The 14,545-nt window shown below is 50.0% G+C and overlaps 2 protein-coding genes and 1 non-coding gene across 10 annotated transcripts in view; 1 reads left to right on the forward strand and 2 right to left on the reverse strand.

The window, feature by feature from the left end:
- GRHL2 (grainyhead like transcription factor 2) overlaps window positions 1-7,023 on the forward strand; it is a 159,764-nt gene extending 152,741 nt beyond the window's left edge. For both annotated transcript variants that reach the window (XM_067017416.1, XM_059042994.2), the window contains exons 15-16: window positions 2,083-2,147; window positions 4,236-7,023. In XM_067017416.1, the coding sequence (XP_066873517.1) occupies window positions 2,083-2,147; window positions 4,236-4,350 (180 nt within the window). In that variant the 3' untranslated portion in view covers window positions 4,351-7,023. The remainder of the gene's footprint in view (window positions 1-2,082; window positions 2,148-4,235) is intronic.
- LOC131744293 (U6 spliceosomal RNA) lies at window positions 1,090-1,196 on the reverse strand. The gene has a single exon (XR_009332082.1). It is a non-coding gene; the product is annotated as a U6 spliceosomal RNA (small nuclear RNA).
- A 3,100-nt stretch (window positions 7,024-10,123) lies between the features above and the next one.
- The window catches only part of NCALD (neurocalcin delta), a 415,625-nt gene continuing 411,203 nt past the window's right edge, over window positions 10,124-14,545 (reverse strand). For all 7 annotated transcript variants that reach the window (XM_067017419.1, XM_067017418.1, XM_059042984.2 and 4 more), the window contains one exon: window positions 10,124-12,825. In XM_067017419.1, coding sequence (XP_066873520.1) covers window positions 12,728-12,825 — 98 coding nt within the window. In that variant the 3' untranslated portion in view covers window positions 10,124-12,727. The remainder of the gene's footprint in view (window positions 12,826-14,545) is intronic.

Here is a 14,545-nt window from a genome sequence, read left to right on the forward strand (position 1 = left end):
ATCCATCTCTAAACTATTATTACTTTATATTTATAAAACTGAATCCTGGTCACTGTAAAAATAAATAGTACAGAATTGTACAGTGTGAAAAGAAAAAGAAATCTCCTTGTTTCTGTCCATTCTTCCAGGGTAGCCACTGTTAATAGATTGGTGGGTCTTACAGATATTTTCCATTTACTTACACATATATTTTTTAAAAAATACAAGTGGGATCACACTATATACAGTGTTTTGCAAATCTGTGTTTTTTCACTTAGTATGTTAAGGACATTTTTTTCATATAGGAGTCCTGCATTTCTTTTAATGACTGCATGACGGCGTGGTTTTCAACTGTGCAAATATCAAAATGTGCTTCATGAATGTTTGTTATATGCAGTTATCTGTGTTACGAACAGTGATGCCTTGAAGAGCTTTGCATACATCTGAGTGTATTTCTGTACACCAAATTACTAGATGTGGACTATTTGGGTCAAAAGATATATGCCTTTTAAATGTCAATAGTTTCTGCCAAATTTCCCTCCAGAAAGGTTGAGCTCGTTGCTCTCCTATCTATGGGCTATGAGAGTTGCTGTTTCTTATCCTTTGGCTGGCACTGTATTATCAATTTTTCAGTTTTTGTTAGTCTCATAAAGGTAGTATCCTGCTGTTGTTTTAATTTGAATTTTTAAATTATTAGTGAGGTGGTGCATTTTTTAATTTGCTTATTGTCCTATTGTATTTCTTCTGTGAATTACTTTATGTTGCTGTCTTCCTTTTCCCATTGAATTGTTAGTCTTTTTCTTTTAATTGAAGCACGGTTGATTTACAATATTATGTTAGTTTCAGGTGTACAGCAAAGTGATTCAGTTATACGTATATATTTTTTCAGATTATCTTCCATTATAGATTATTATAAGGTATTGAATATAGTTCCCTGTGCAATACAGTAGGTCCTATTGATTATCTATTTTATATACAGCAGTGTGTATCTGTTAATCCCAGACTCCTGATTTATCCCTCCCTCCCCCCTTTCCTCTTTGGTAACCATAAGTTTGTTTTCTATGTCTGTTTGAGTCTGTTTCTGTTTTGTAAATACATTCATTTGTATTAAAGAATATGGACCGATTCACGAACTTGCACGTCACCCATGTGCAGGGTCCATGCTCATCTTCTCTGTTTCGTTCCAATTTTAGTGTATGTGCTGCCAAAGGGAGCATGTTAGTCCTTTATTTTATTTAATTAATTAATTTATTTATTTCTTTTTTTTTTTGCGGTACGCGGACTTCTCACTGTTGTGGCCTCTCCCGTTGCGGAGCACAGGCTCCGGACGCGCAGGCTCAGCGGCCATGGCTCACGGGCCCAGCCGCTCCTTGGCATGTGGGATCTTCCCGGACCGGGGCACGAACCTGTGTCCCCTGCATCGGCAGGTGGACTCTTAACCACTGCCCACCTGGGAAGCCCAGTCCTTTTTTTAAAATTTGGAGGTGTTCTTTCTAACTTAAGAAAGTTAGTTCCATGTCTGTCATTTGTGTTGCAAAAATGTTTCCCTGTGTAATGTTCGTCCTCAGCTTTTAGGGTGGTTTTGCCTATATTGGTATTTTTCATTTTATGCTGCTTTATCAACATTTTGGCCTTTTTTCTTCAGGTTTCATAGCTTGCTTGGATCTTCCTTACTTAAAGATGGTATCTATACAAAGAATTGATTCATGGTTTCTTCTTACATGGTTTCATCTTTTCCCTGTAAATCTTTGGTGATATTTATTTTGATGGAAGTCATGGAGAAGGGATCTGACTTAACTTGTTATTTTTTTTCTATATGGCTACCTATTTAATCCAACATCATGATTAGAGTCCATCTTTTTCTGACTGACCTGAAATGACACCTTCATCATAGATTAAATTCTGTGGGTGAATTTTTTGTCGACTGATTTATGGTTTGTCCAAAGGGAGAGCCTTGCAAATGAGCCTTTTTGAGAGTCTGACTCATGAGTGAAGGCCATTGGCACCCAGAAACATTTCTAGGACAGTGAAGTTGGAATTTTCTCTCATCTCTCTGCTTGGTACCCCTTCCACACTCACCTGCCTTTTTGTTATTGGTTGCAGATATCTGAGAAGTACGGGCTGCCCGTGGAAAAGATAACAAAGCTTTACAAGAAAAGCAAAAAAGGGTAAGAAAGAAACAGAACTTATATTGATTTCCCAATCAGATATGTCTATACAGTTACAGTGCCTTTAAAAAAACAAGATGGTGCCCATCTTTTGTTAGTTCTGTTGTCTAACTTTTATAAAAATTTGTCATCCTTCCAAAGGCGTGCTGAGCAGCTTACATGTGCCACACACTTTGAAGACCTTGAATGAGAGAGGGGGGGGGTGAGAGTGCATTGTCATGATGTCAGCTGAGATGCCTCCCTCCAATGACAGGATTAGTGGGTAGAATAGAGGGGTCTGGCAGTGGTGAGAGTGGCCCTGGGGAGAGTGGCAAGGTCGCCTTTCTGCAGAGAGCAGAGTTTATAGGGAATCACGTGCTGCTCTTGGGGCTGGGTTCAGGGCAGCACAGTAGGAATACAAAGGATTTAGGGCATAGGGGATTCTTCTGAGGTCATTACTAACATAATGATCGAAATGATTACCGGACCTGCTTGTTCTGTTAAGAACAGCAGCTCTCATTTATCTGGTGTTCAGTAGGTTCTGGGTCCCCTGCTAAGTGCTTTATGTGTTTTGTTCTATTATTCCTCACCACTCAGTGAGGTAGATTCTTATCCATAATTAATTGCTGATGGAGGCTAAGCAACTTGCCCAAAGTCTCATGTTCAGTAGGTGAGGCGCAGATTTAACCCAGGTCCGTGGCCCCAAAGCCCTAGTGTTTAGCTCGCACATCTGCTGTCTCCAGCCCTCCCAGGACCTCCTGCGTATGAGGCGCTCCAAGTTTAGTTGCCACGGAGCTGGACTTAGTGCCGGGAGAGGGTCTCCATTAGAGCCAGCTTCTGGAGCTATTTTCTTACATAAAGCAGAAAATAGGTCTTTAAACTCTTCTCTGGGCCTCTTTCATAAAGGAAATTGATCATCTGGGATACTCAGGCTTTTTGAGTGATGTGGTCTCTCGGTTAATTTGGAGCCAAGCAGGAAACCCTTTCCACTTGAGCCCTGGTTGAAAAGCTCACTAAAATGCATGTTTCAGTTCTTTCCAAAGTCAGTGCAAGAGGCTGAGTGTATTCCTTCGCTGGTGAGATCTGAGCGGTGTCTCAAGGTCTCATGTTGAGCAGAAACCCTCAGTGTCGATGCACATGCCCATGGTAACATTTCACTTCCACTGAGCCCTGTCTCAGGCCCTGGGCTAAATGCTTTAATCCTAACGACAACCGTCTAAAGCAGGGTTGTTATTCTTACTTTTGCGGAAAGGCTAAACAACTTGTCTGATGACACACAGCTGTAAAATGTGAGTCAGTTCTCAAACCAAGACCTGTCTGACTTCAGAGAAGGGGATTGGTTCAAGGACTTCTAAATCATGGACAGGCCCTGGAAGTTGTTGGGTTTTCTTAAAACCAAACCCAACACAGATGGTTAACCAAGGAGTAGGTCACATGTGGTAAAAGTATGAATTTCCGAGTGAGGCAAAGCCAGTTTGAAAACCTAGCTCAGCCGTGAACCAGCTGAGTGAACTTGGGGACACGATCTCCCCTTGCTGAGCTCAGGTCTCTCATTTGCAATGTGGTGATGATCGCACCTGCCTTCAGGGCTGCCCTGAGGACCGAACACAAGGTCTCCAAAACACTGGGACACACTACATGCCTGAGGAAGGGTACCCACAGCTCTTGTCTATTTTCCTCTTCTCCTAAGTGTGGAGTACTTTTTAAAAATGCATTTTCAAGAGGCGATGTGGTTTAATGAAAATAGTTCGGGGACCTGGCCCTGTCAATAGCTAACTTTGCGATTTCAGGCTCTGTTAACTTCTGGGCTGTACTTTACCAATCTAGAAAGCAAAAGGTTTGGGTTGAATGAGCTCTGAAATCCTGTTCCCTAAGGAGTTAGTTCTGAGAAATCGAGGTTTTGCTTTCCTCAAAGTGGCTTCTGGGGGCCAGTTTGGGGGGCCGCTGCGGAGTGGGAGCCTCTCTCCCTGCCTGTCTCCTCTCCCCTCCAGCCCCTCCCCCTTCCCGGCCTCCCTTGCAAAAGCATGCCTGAGGGGGCCCCCCAGCCTGGAGCCTGCCCTTGCTCTGAGCGCCTTGCTCACGGCATCTCTGTTCCCCCGTCCCTGGCAGCATCCTGGTGAACATGGACGACAACATCATCGAGCACTACTCAAACGAGGACACCTTCATCCTCAACATGGAGAGCGTGGTGGAAGGCTTCAAGGTCACGCTCATGGAGATCTGAGCCCTGCTCCGGGCAGCGGCCCTCAGGGCCTTTCTCCCCGGGGCAGCCGGAAGCCCGGGCCCCGCAGACGCACCTAGCCCATCTCACGACTGCTGTTACACGACCGCGCTGGGGAGCGGGCCGAGGCCTGAAGCCCCGTGTTTGGCCCGTGCGTTTGGTCCGCCCGCCGGCTCCTGCCACGCACGGAGCCGCAGCCCGAGCCCCTCGGGAAAGGGCCTTGCGCCTGTTGGATCCTTATTTATTGTCCACCTTTCTCCGGAGCCCGGGGCCCAGGCCCGCCGGGGCTCTGCAGGTCACTGCTGGCTCCAGGTGCCACCGTCCAGAGCCCTCCCCTTCGGTCCATTCGTCCCAAAGGGCCTGAGGATGCTCGCCCTGCCGTCTCACCTCCTCGCGTCTCCTGAGTGGACGGACAGAACGAGCCGCTTCCTTCGTCAGAGGTCGGGGGACAGGTGGACGCCCCTTCCTGGTTAGAAACCTTCAGGCTGCTCCGGGACGGTCATCTCTCCGATACCCCCAGGGGTTCCCGGCGAGTGGCCAGCAGGCCGTGTACAGGAAGACATTCAGCCACTGTGTAATTAGTAAGTAACCTAGAAGGTGTGCCTGGCTACCCGTGTACATAGTGTTTATAATATGGCAATAATATATTCTACCTGTGCTATGTGGGCATGTTTACTGCCACTGGCCGGGGGAGGCACATACCTGGAGACCCTGCTTTCTCCAAGAGGCTTCTGCCTCTGTGCTGTTCAGGAGACGTGCTGGGCGACGGAAGTGGCCTTCGGGGTGTCGGGTGACTGCAGCGGGCGCCGAGACAGCTACTCCCGTGGGCACGCACGGGGCCTCGGTCCCTGTCCGCAGAGGGCGCCCTGTTCCCTCTCCAGGGGCACTGCCCGCCCCGGAGGCCACTGAGTTTATCTCACGGCGATGCTCTTTGCCTGACCCTCCCTCTGAGCTGTCTCGTGGCAAAGGTCAGATTGTCTGAGGCCCCAGCTCCTCCCGCTTTGGTGTCGGCACTGCCTGAACTTTCTGGAGAGACCGCGGGGGGGTTGCCACCAGGGCCCCGTCTCTTGGGCCTGCTGCAGAACTCCGTGGCTATCGTGAGGATCCTGGCCACTGTGAGTGCCTCGCGGTTTACAAGCACGTCCTTCGTCACAAGTGGCCCCCTGAAAGTCCAGCTGCGGTCCCGAGAGCGAGGCCGACGGTTCAGCTCTGGGTGTCCAGGCCACGGCGGCCTCCCGGGGCTCAGCCGGCACGGGGAAGGCCGGGCTCCGCCGCCTCTGCTCCCAGCTGCTGGATGTGGAGGGAGCGAGCGAGGATGCCCCAAGATCCCTGGCTCTTCGGGAAGCAGCGTCCAGGGGAAGACGGAGAGAGAAGGTTTGCCCTCCTGCTGGGTGCCCTGGCAGACGAAGAGGAAAAGAAACGCTTCCCCAGACGATCACTATGTCATGGACCATCCAGGCCACGGTTCTCTTTGAGGGGACAGGAACGTGGTCTAGGGGTCTTTGTTCACCTTCGTGGGTTGAAGCACTAGCTTTCTACTAGCGAGCACACCCTCCACCCAAGGTTCCAGGTCTAGGACAGGTTCTCTGTGAGGACCCATTTGTTTGTAAAGCACTTTGATGTCTTACCTGGGGGCTTTCTCTTCAAGGGCTCCGTGCCCTCCCACCCCATTGCCCCTGAGGCCCAGAGCCTGACGGAAGGTCCAGCTGTTTGTCCTGGAGGCTGCAAAAGATTTGAATGGAATGGCGGGCAGGTGCAGAGCCTAGGAAGATCTCTGGGTGTGGTGAGCAGGCACCTTTCCGCGTCTTCTGGACACATCACTCCTCTCCGTGGTGCCAAAGGTTACATCCTGGATTCACCTCTGCTCCAGTCTGTCGCCTCCTCCTCCACTCTGACTGTGCCACGCCCTGGACCAGCATCTTGGGGACCCTCCTGGGTACTAATGGGGCTCACTGTTGGGAGTGCATGATGTACAATGCGCCTCCCATGCTCCTTGCCTGAGGGCTGGTTTCAGACACTGATCCGCAGATATAATGGCGAATACTATTGGGCCGGGGCACAGCACTCCAGAGTAGGAAAAAGAGAAAATCTTTGGCAATCTGACACGGGTTACCTAGCCTTCTCTCTCCAGCTTCTGTGGAAAAAAATGTTGGCTGATCCTGCCCTAGGCAGGAGATGCATCAGAGAGGCTTTTGCCTTTGTCCCAGTTCCCTGGGCAATGATCGCGGTGACCACTGCCAGAACACAGCACATGAGGTCAGTGCCAGCAAAGGGTGGTGCGGAGTGTCCCCTCTCATTTGATCTGTCCCCATCTTACCACGTCCCCTCTTCGTTCTCCGTGTGCCCATGGCTTAGCTTCGATGTGGCCTTCACTATGTATATGAGCAGAGCTTTGATGAGCAAAATTGTCCAAGAAAACACACTCCAGAGAGATAGGAAAACTTGCCTCCTCTTCTTTTTTTGTCCCTTAATAAGCTTAAAAAAAAAAAAAATTCATGTAAGACGAGGGACATGTGAAACAAGTGTTTTTCTTATACTTACCCAAATTGCTTAGACTTTATGGGTATTTAGAAATTGGGTCCAACAGAAAAATGCAGTCGGGTGTCATCTTGGAATTGGATCCTAGAAGACTAAGGCACGTCCCAGCCCAGAAACTTAAGAAGCATGAACTGAATCAAACATTTATTTTCCTTCTTATTTAAATTTATGCAAATGCAACAGAAGCAGAGGGCTTGTGCCAAAGTCTATGAACAGCCCTTTCTTAAAGACAAGCAAGGAAGACTGCTAGATGGACAATTTGCTCTCGTGTTTAAAAAAGAAAAAACAAAGGCAAATGTAACTTAATAGTTTTGTAAATGGGAGAGGGGGAATCTATAAACTATAAATACAGTTATTTTATTTTTTGTACATTTTTAAGAAGAAAAAAATAAATATTCCTAACACTCGAATGTCCGGTGTTTTCGGTGAGGTTGGTATTGGGGCTCTTTGCCTGACCGGAAAGAAGCCTCTGTGTGAGGGGGGAAGGTTCTAGCTCCCCTTGGGCTCCTCAGGTCCTGGGCTCCAACACAGCAGACGTTTTCTCTTCTGGTTGCTTTGTTGTGCCCAACCTCAGGGTTAAATGAGAAGAGGGCTGAAGACATCACGAGGCCTTTGGTGTGACCATGACAGGCCACCAGCGTGGCTATTCTTCCAGTTCCCAGGGCAGGGAATAGGCTCTGTCCATCTGCATCTGCCTTCCTCACTCCCAGCTCCCTCACCGCCACTTAAGTGTACCACCCGAGCTTTCCCGTCCCTTTGTTCATCCTCACCCACCTCTCCACAGAGATTAAAACCACGTGGCTGAAACGCCAACCTCATCACGACAGTCTCTTGCCCTGGAACCCACAGCCTCGCTAGTACCGGTCAGCTCAAATCCCAGGATTTCTCGGCGTTTCCTCAGTGGCCACGCACACTCCTTCAGCCATCCTCCACGACTGGCTCCCGAGAGCCTCTCTGTTCCAAACAAGGAGCGCTTCTATGTTCTTCCACCTCTCTGTCTGTCCATGTCCACAGCTTTCAAATCTTGGCTAAAAATTCACCTAGGGAAAGCTTTCCCTTACCAGCTTTGACCTGCTTGGCATCCTCAGCAGCCTCCGTGCTTGGACCAGCAGGCAGCAAAGAGGAGGTCAGGAGAAGTGCTCGTTGAGGAGGCTTCTGGAGAGGTCCTGGGATTAGAAATGGGCCAAAGGCCTCTTTGCCACGATCCGTGTTCCGCAGTCTCAGTAGGAGGTCTGAATGTATTCCCCACAGGCCCGAGGAGGTCCTGCCGGGCATGCGCTGGTCTCCACGTCTCCCCTGAGGCAGTCCTCCCTTGATGCATGGCAGCCATAGTCCTGCTGTGAACTCTGGGCACACACACCCATGTGTGCCCCCCCCCCCCACCTCCCTGTACTGGGACTCCAGGTAGGTAAAGCTGTCAGGGCCACAGGGTCCAGTACCTCTTGCCTTCATCGCTATGCCAGCTCAGCTCAGTTACTATGGACCAGGCATCGTGTCCGGTGCTGGGGAATAAGAGGCAAATTAGATGCAGTCCATCCTCAGAGGCTGTGACGTGCCCACTGATAACAGCCTGGCATGGTCAGCACCGGGATAGGGGTTCACTCCGGGAGAGTCAGGGCTCAGCAGTCACCCCAGTCCTAAGGCATACAATCCCCTCTTACCCTTAGACTTTCACCATGTGATGAGAGCTCACCAAACGCTAATCTCACTTTAGGAAGGCTGCCAACTCGAGTGTCTGAGCCCCTGTATCTCTGAGGGTCAATGGCACATTAACACCCAGGGCAGCAAATGCCCAGGACCTATCTAAGCCCTGGACATGTGGTCATCATTCAAGTGTAGAGAAATCTATTTGAAATGAATATACCATTGGTTAGACCCTTGCTGTGGACAACTTTTCACTCTGCAACAATCTTTCTATTTTAGGTGGATCTGACTGATACTCTACTGCCTTGGAAAATACAGGGCTCAATTTCCTTTCATTTCTTCAGCCACCTTAAAAAAAAAAGACAAATAAACAAAATTTCAGGAAAGTGAAAGCATACTCCTGACAAAGATAAGAGAGGCCTGCGTGAAGCATCTCCATTTCTTCCAAAGGGAGCTCTCGTGATCTCCCCCTGCCTTGACTGAGAAAACAGGCAGATTCTTCCTCACCTGGCCTTTGCCCGCCCCCCCTCCCCATGCCTGAACTAGGCTGTCAGGGGGTCCAGAGCTGGGCTGGGACAGTACCCTGAAAATAGGAGCCTCAGGCTTGCAAATGTGCTGGAAATTAACAAGTTCACCTCCAACAGGTGTGCGAGTGAAGGCTCCTGATCAGGTGGGGGGTCCCAGCCACCTCCTGACCATCACTGCCACGAGTGACAGGGCATTACTCATGCTCAGTTCTCATGGGCATCAGAGCCATTGCGGGTCTACGGAGAGAAACTGTGAGGTACAAAAAGACTGCCCTCCAGGCCAACTCAGCTCCTACATGAGGTCTGGCTGGCCCAGGAGACACCTACCATAGCTGACATTCAGCCCCCTTTTCCTACATTCATGGCCTCTGTGCTGGAGGCAAGGCCAAGGACAGCAGCAACAAGCACCTTGATCTGAATTGGCTTTGAGGCCATGGGCTCTGTAATCATGTCAGTTCTCCTACAGACTCTCCTCCAGCCTGAGAGGCCCCGAGAGGGGAGAGGGAGATATTAATTTCCCACTGAAGAGAAAGTTGCCTCAGTTTCTCCTTCCGGTGCACCTAGTGTTGAGACTGGAATTTACAGCTCCAGTTGTGAGGAAGGAGAGGAGGCAAGAAAGTGAAGGCCATGGGCGGGAGGGAAGTAAGTTCGCCCACATGTAGAGCAAGGATGCTTTCGGACAGGGCTTTGGGTCCGGCAGACCCTCTCATCCCCGCTTTCACAAGCCCCGCTTCCTTGTGCCTGTAGAGCAGACACCACACCCAGGAGGTGGCAGCACAGCATCTGGGCCCTCACTTGGGCACAGATTGAGCCGGAGCAGCAGTTTAGGCACAGAAACCTCATGTCTCAGACCATCATATTAAATCAGCAACATTCTTGAATGCCAAGCTAGAGTTAACACAAAAGTCAACTGATACAGGACCCACTCCACGGGGAGGGATTCATACATTACTGAAGTCACTTGTGTCAAGTGCCCCCAGGGCATAGCAACGGGACGGGACTGCGCCCTCAACACCCCTTCCCCACCCTAAACAAGGATATGAACAGTCGACCACTCTGTATCATCCTTCAAGTCGTAAGCCACTTTATTCCAGTCCCTTGAACATCACAGGCTGGCCTGATTTCAGACAGAACAGACTCCATTTCCAGAGGTCCCTCAACACAGCAATGACAATGAACAGCCCAGCACAGGAGTGACATAAGCTTATAGGCATTCAGCCTTCTGGGTGCTGCCGAGTCCCTTGGCCACACTTCGAGTGCATTGGATCAGACATACAAAGGCCTCCCTGGGAAGGAGGAGAATGAGAAAACAACCCTCAAGAATATACAGACAGGGTCAATGGCAGGCAAGGACAAGGACTACTTTCCGTCCATCCCGGGTGTGTCAGCGTTCATCAGCCGAGCGACTGCTTTGTTTTCTTAACAGCTGGAGACGCGCTCCCCTGCATCTCACTCCAGCTCTAGGTTCTAGGGAATGGAGCGAGTCTGGCTCAGGCAGATGTCATGACTGAGGACAGAGCCCAGGCGGTCTTTCCCCAACATTACCTGACTCCGCCATCTAAGCAGAACTAAAGGAGGAATTAGGTCTTCGGTCAAGAGCGGGAGAAAGTGGGAGGCAGCTCCTGAACATCACCTACAGCGGGGCCGGGTCCCCCTGCCTACTGTGCACACCGTGTCTTAGCTTAACTCCCTAGTTTTCAAAACCAGATTTTACCACTTGGCCAATGGAGGGACTCAGCAAGTCTCCCAGTACAGAACCACTATAAAAAAAACTGACACTCAGAGGAAGATGAAGATTATTTTACTGAGTCCAGTCTCAAAATTTCACCCTGCCAAGTTGGTTCGTTTTGGTCAACCACGCAAATTCAGATTTTTACTATCAGTTTAAATGAGATCGAGTAATACTCAGGAATCTAGAGGTTAGAATGGGCTCAGCATCATTTTCCTCATGGTTATAAGTTTATCTTTCTGTGGTTCATGGTCCACAGGAAGTAGCTTGGCCGCAGCCAAGATCTCTCTGCCTTCTCTTGGGGCAGGATCTCCATGTCTACATCCTTGAGTGTTTGGACTTCCCCATGCCTACTGCTTGTGAAAATATGACTTACCTGTGACCAGCAACTTGTACTCTTACCTTTCAATTCAAATTAGGATGTATGAGGTCATCAGACCCAACAGCAACTCAAATTTGTACTGTCACTTCTGTAAATAGAAATTTGCATTCAGAGAACACGAAGATGCAAGATACTTTTGGATTCCCCAGGGTGGGCCTTGGAAATCATGGACACCCTTGCCTATGCCTTCTTCAAGATGAACCAGATGATGCCCAACCCCTGACTCTTTTCAGGCCCGCTAGAGGCATGGAAAAGTCAACATTCCAGCTATGGCTTCCTAACCATACATGTGGATTAAAGCATTGGGAAGTCCCAAGAATTTATGCTATTTGGGGTGGGGGGTGGGAACAGCTACAGAATATTATCTGCTCAGAAAAGCACCGCACCTCTGATCCAGGACTTTCAACGGGCTGCTGGGCTGGGTGGGCAAACCCACATCTCTAATAAATAGGAAACTTCTGGTGCTGCAGCTGACACATCCGACTCAAACTTGCCCCACTTCTATTGCCTAGGCACTCCCGCTGGAAAAGCATTCAAAATTAAGGTTGGGCCCTGGTCATGGTTACTTTGTACTTTTCTGGAATATATAAAATATACCTGTTGATTGGTGCATTTGTGCAAAGACGGATATGACTTTAAAATAAGACACACACATTCATTATAGCTGGCTTACTTCACAACAAGCTACTAGAAACAGTCTCCTGTAATAAGACTGTATTAGTGCTTACTAAACATGCATTGCATTTAAACAAGGCAAAACACTTAATTTCGTCTGCAATACCCAGTATTTTATATACAGCAATCTGTTGGTTTTTTTTGTTTTAAACTACAATAGGCAACAAGATGGGTCTGGTTTTGAAATATAAATTACCATTTGTGTTTAATTTCCAGAGAAACTCATCTTAGCTCAACTAGTGTAAACCTGGGAAGAAATAGCTGAGCCATCTTTTTCCTCTCCTCTATGAATTTACCTTGAAATGTTCACAGCTTAGAAACTAAAGCCTGCTGGGGAAGAGGATGGGGTGGGCCTCCAGGCGGGAATCCCCCAGGCTCCTTTAATAGCCTGGCCCCGGAAGATTCCTGGTCCCTGGGAAATCGAGCATCTGGTGCCATCACCCCTAGGGCATGTGTTACTCCAGACCCAGGTGGGGAATTTTGTTTTCCAAACAGGGCCCTCAAGCTTGCAATAGAATCACTGGACTGGATTGTTTTCTCTTCTCTTCTCTTGCCTCCCCCAGTCTTCGGTTTTAGAACACAGACTTTCGAATCAAAGGGAAAGTAATAATAATAACAATGAAAAATCGTCAGAACAATGAACACCACAAAGTCTGTGCACGGCAGCACTGTTCATGCTCTCCACAAGCGCGGGGGGCTCTAGACATTCCCATGAAGCGTCCACGACAAAAGAAGCTGCAGGCGGCACGGAGGGAGGTGCATCCGACCACACGGGGAACAGCATCACCGTCAATATTGTTTGGCAAAAAAAAAAAAAAATTTTTTTGTTAAAAAGGAAACTCCAAAGGAAACACAAGCAGCTCTACAGTTGGTGGGGCTTCCGGCTCAGAAGTGGCCGGCGCTGCTGGGGTCGCACTGCAGGAGGCGCACTATGGACGGGTCGCTCTTGGCCCCTCGGATGAACTCTTCCAGGGAGAGTTTACCTAGAAAGCAAGAGGACCGGTGAGTGGCGGCTGGTGGCTGCCGCACGGATGTAGGCTTCCCGCTGAACCTTGCAGCCGCCGGTGGCGGCCCAGCTCTTCCCGGGGTCTCACACCCGCCGTGAGGCCCACCTTCCGTCTCTCTGAGCCGAGACCCCGGGGCTCGTTGAGCATCGCACAGCGCAGCACGCGGCCTCCTGAGAGCTCTGTGTGCACGGCCCTGGGCTGCGGGGCTGCTGGGTGGCCGCGACGCGGCCCCTGCCCTCGTGGCCCCTCCAGCTGCAGGCGCCCCGGAGGGACTCAGTATCTGTGGATCAGATGGCGCTCACGCCTTTCAGAGACTGAGCTGGGCTCCTGCAGTGCCAAGGCTGTCCCCACGGGCTCACTGGGCCCTCCGGGCTCCTTAGGGTCACTTGGGTACACCTAGGTTTGCTTGTGGGCAGAGGGGCCCAGAGAGACATCTGCGGGGAGGGCCCCTTCTTTGGGCCAAGGTGCCCTTCCATCCAGGCAAGGGCTACGTACTCCGAGAAGCATAGAGGTGCCGTGCTGGGTCCCTCCCGTCAATCGGGACACTTTCCTCCTACCCCAATGGGCTGGACGGCGGAGACTGGCTGCCTGGGATTCCACTCCTCCTCGATGTCCTGAGTATGTATTAAATTCCCTTCGAGAAGTTTCCTCGGTCATATCGTTGGTGGGGAGGCAAAGCTTCTCCCCCTTTCTTGTTGCGTCAGGGTAAACCCTGCATTCATCGTATGTATCCGCTCCCTCGGGCTAACTACCCACGTGCTCTCGGATTGGCTTCCCAGCTAACCTGCTGGGGGCCCAGACTTTTCTCTTCAAGTCAGCCGCCAGGGGTTGGATGCAAAGAGCTTCTTCAAGAGGAATCTTAACAGAGGGAGGGGCTAGATGAGGCCTCTGCTCCGGTGTGGCGGCCCGCCTTGGGGTCCAGAAGCCCTGAGCAAAAGCGCCAAGTCTCCTGGTTGGGCGGAGCCTGACCCCTTGCAGACTTAAAGCCCCTCCCGGTACGGCTCCCACTCCGCCCCCACCCCCGCCACTTTTTTTTTTTAAACCCAAGACTTTCCCTTAGGAAAACACAGGGCTTTTAGCAATGAGATGCATTTGGGGAATGCTGACCCCGTCAGGGCTCTGTGACCCCACTGTGGCCGAGTCCCAGAGCAGAGGCTCTCATTTCTCGCAGTGAGGGTTCGATCCTGCAGTGTTTGGATCTTCTCCCATCTTTCAGCCCTATTCTGAAGAGGAGGCTGGACCTCCGGCAGGACACAAGCCCACCTGGGCTCCCCTGGAGCATCAGCAAAACGTGCAGTTTAATGTCAGCAAGTTTATTATTCTATTAAAAGAATCTCATTTGTTTAGTCTTTGCAAAACTATTCGCTGTGAATCAAGGCACATAGAGAAACAGGATGTAATGGCACCTTTGTGGAGAAACAAAGCAAACAGATTGGCCTGTACCCTGCAAACCCAGATTCTCAGGCAGCTGGTGGCCCAGAGGGCATAGGGATAGAAACTGAGGCTCGCTCTGCGACAAAGCCTCCCGTTGGGGGTATATGACTGCATTTGCTCATCACTGACAAGAACTGCTGGGGATGCCCAGCAGAACAGGCAAGCTAGAAATAAAAGCAAGAGCTATAGATGACTCAGGGCTTATTATGGACCAGGCTCTGTGTGAGCACTTTAAACTCAGATAGTACATCTAACTAGGGTT

This window comes from Kogia breviceps, chromosome 17 (assembly GCF_026419965.1).
Source record: "Kogia breviceps isolate mKogBre1 chromosome 17, mKogBre1 haplotype 1, whole genome shotgun sequence".
NCBI lineage: Eukaryota > Metazoa > Chordata > Mammalia > Artiodactyla > Physeteridae > Kogia > Kogia breviceps.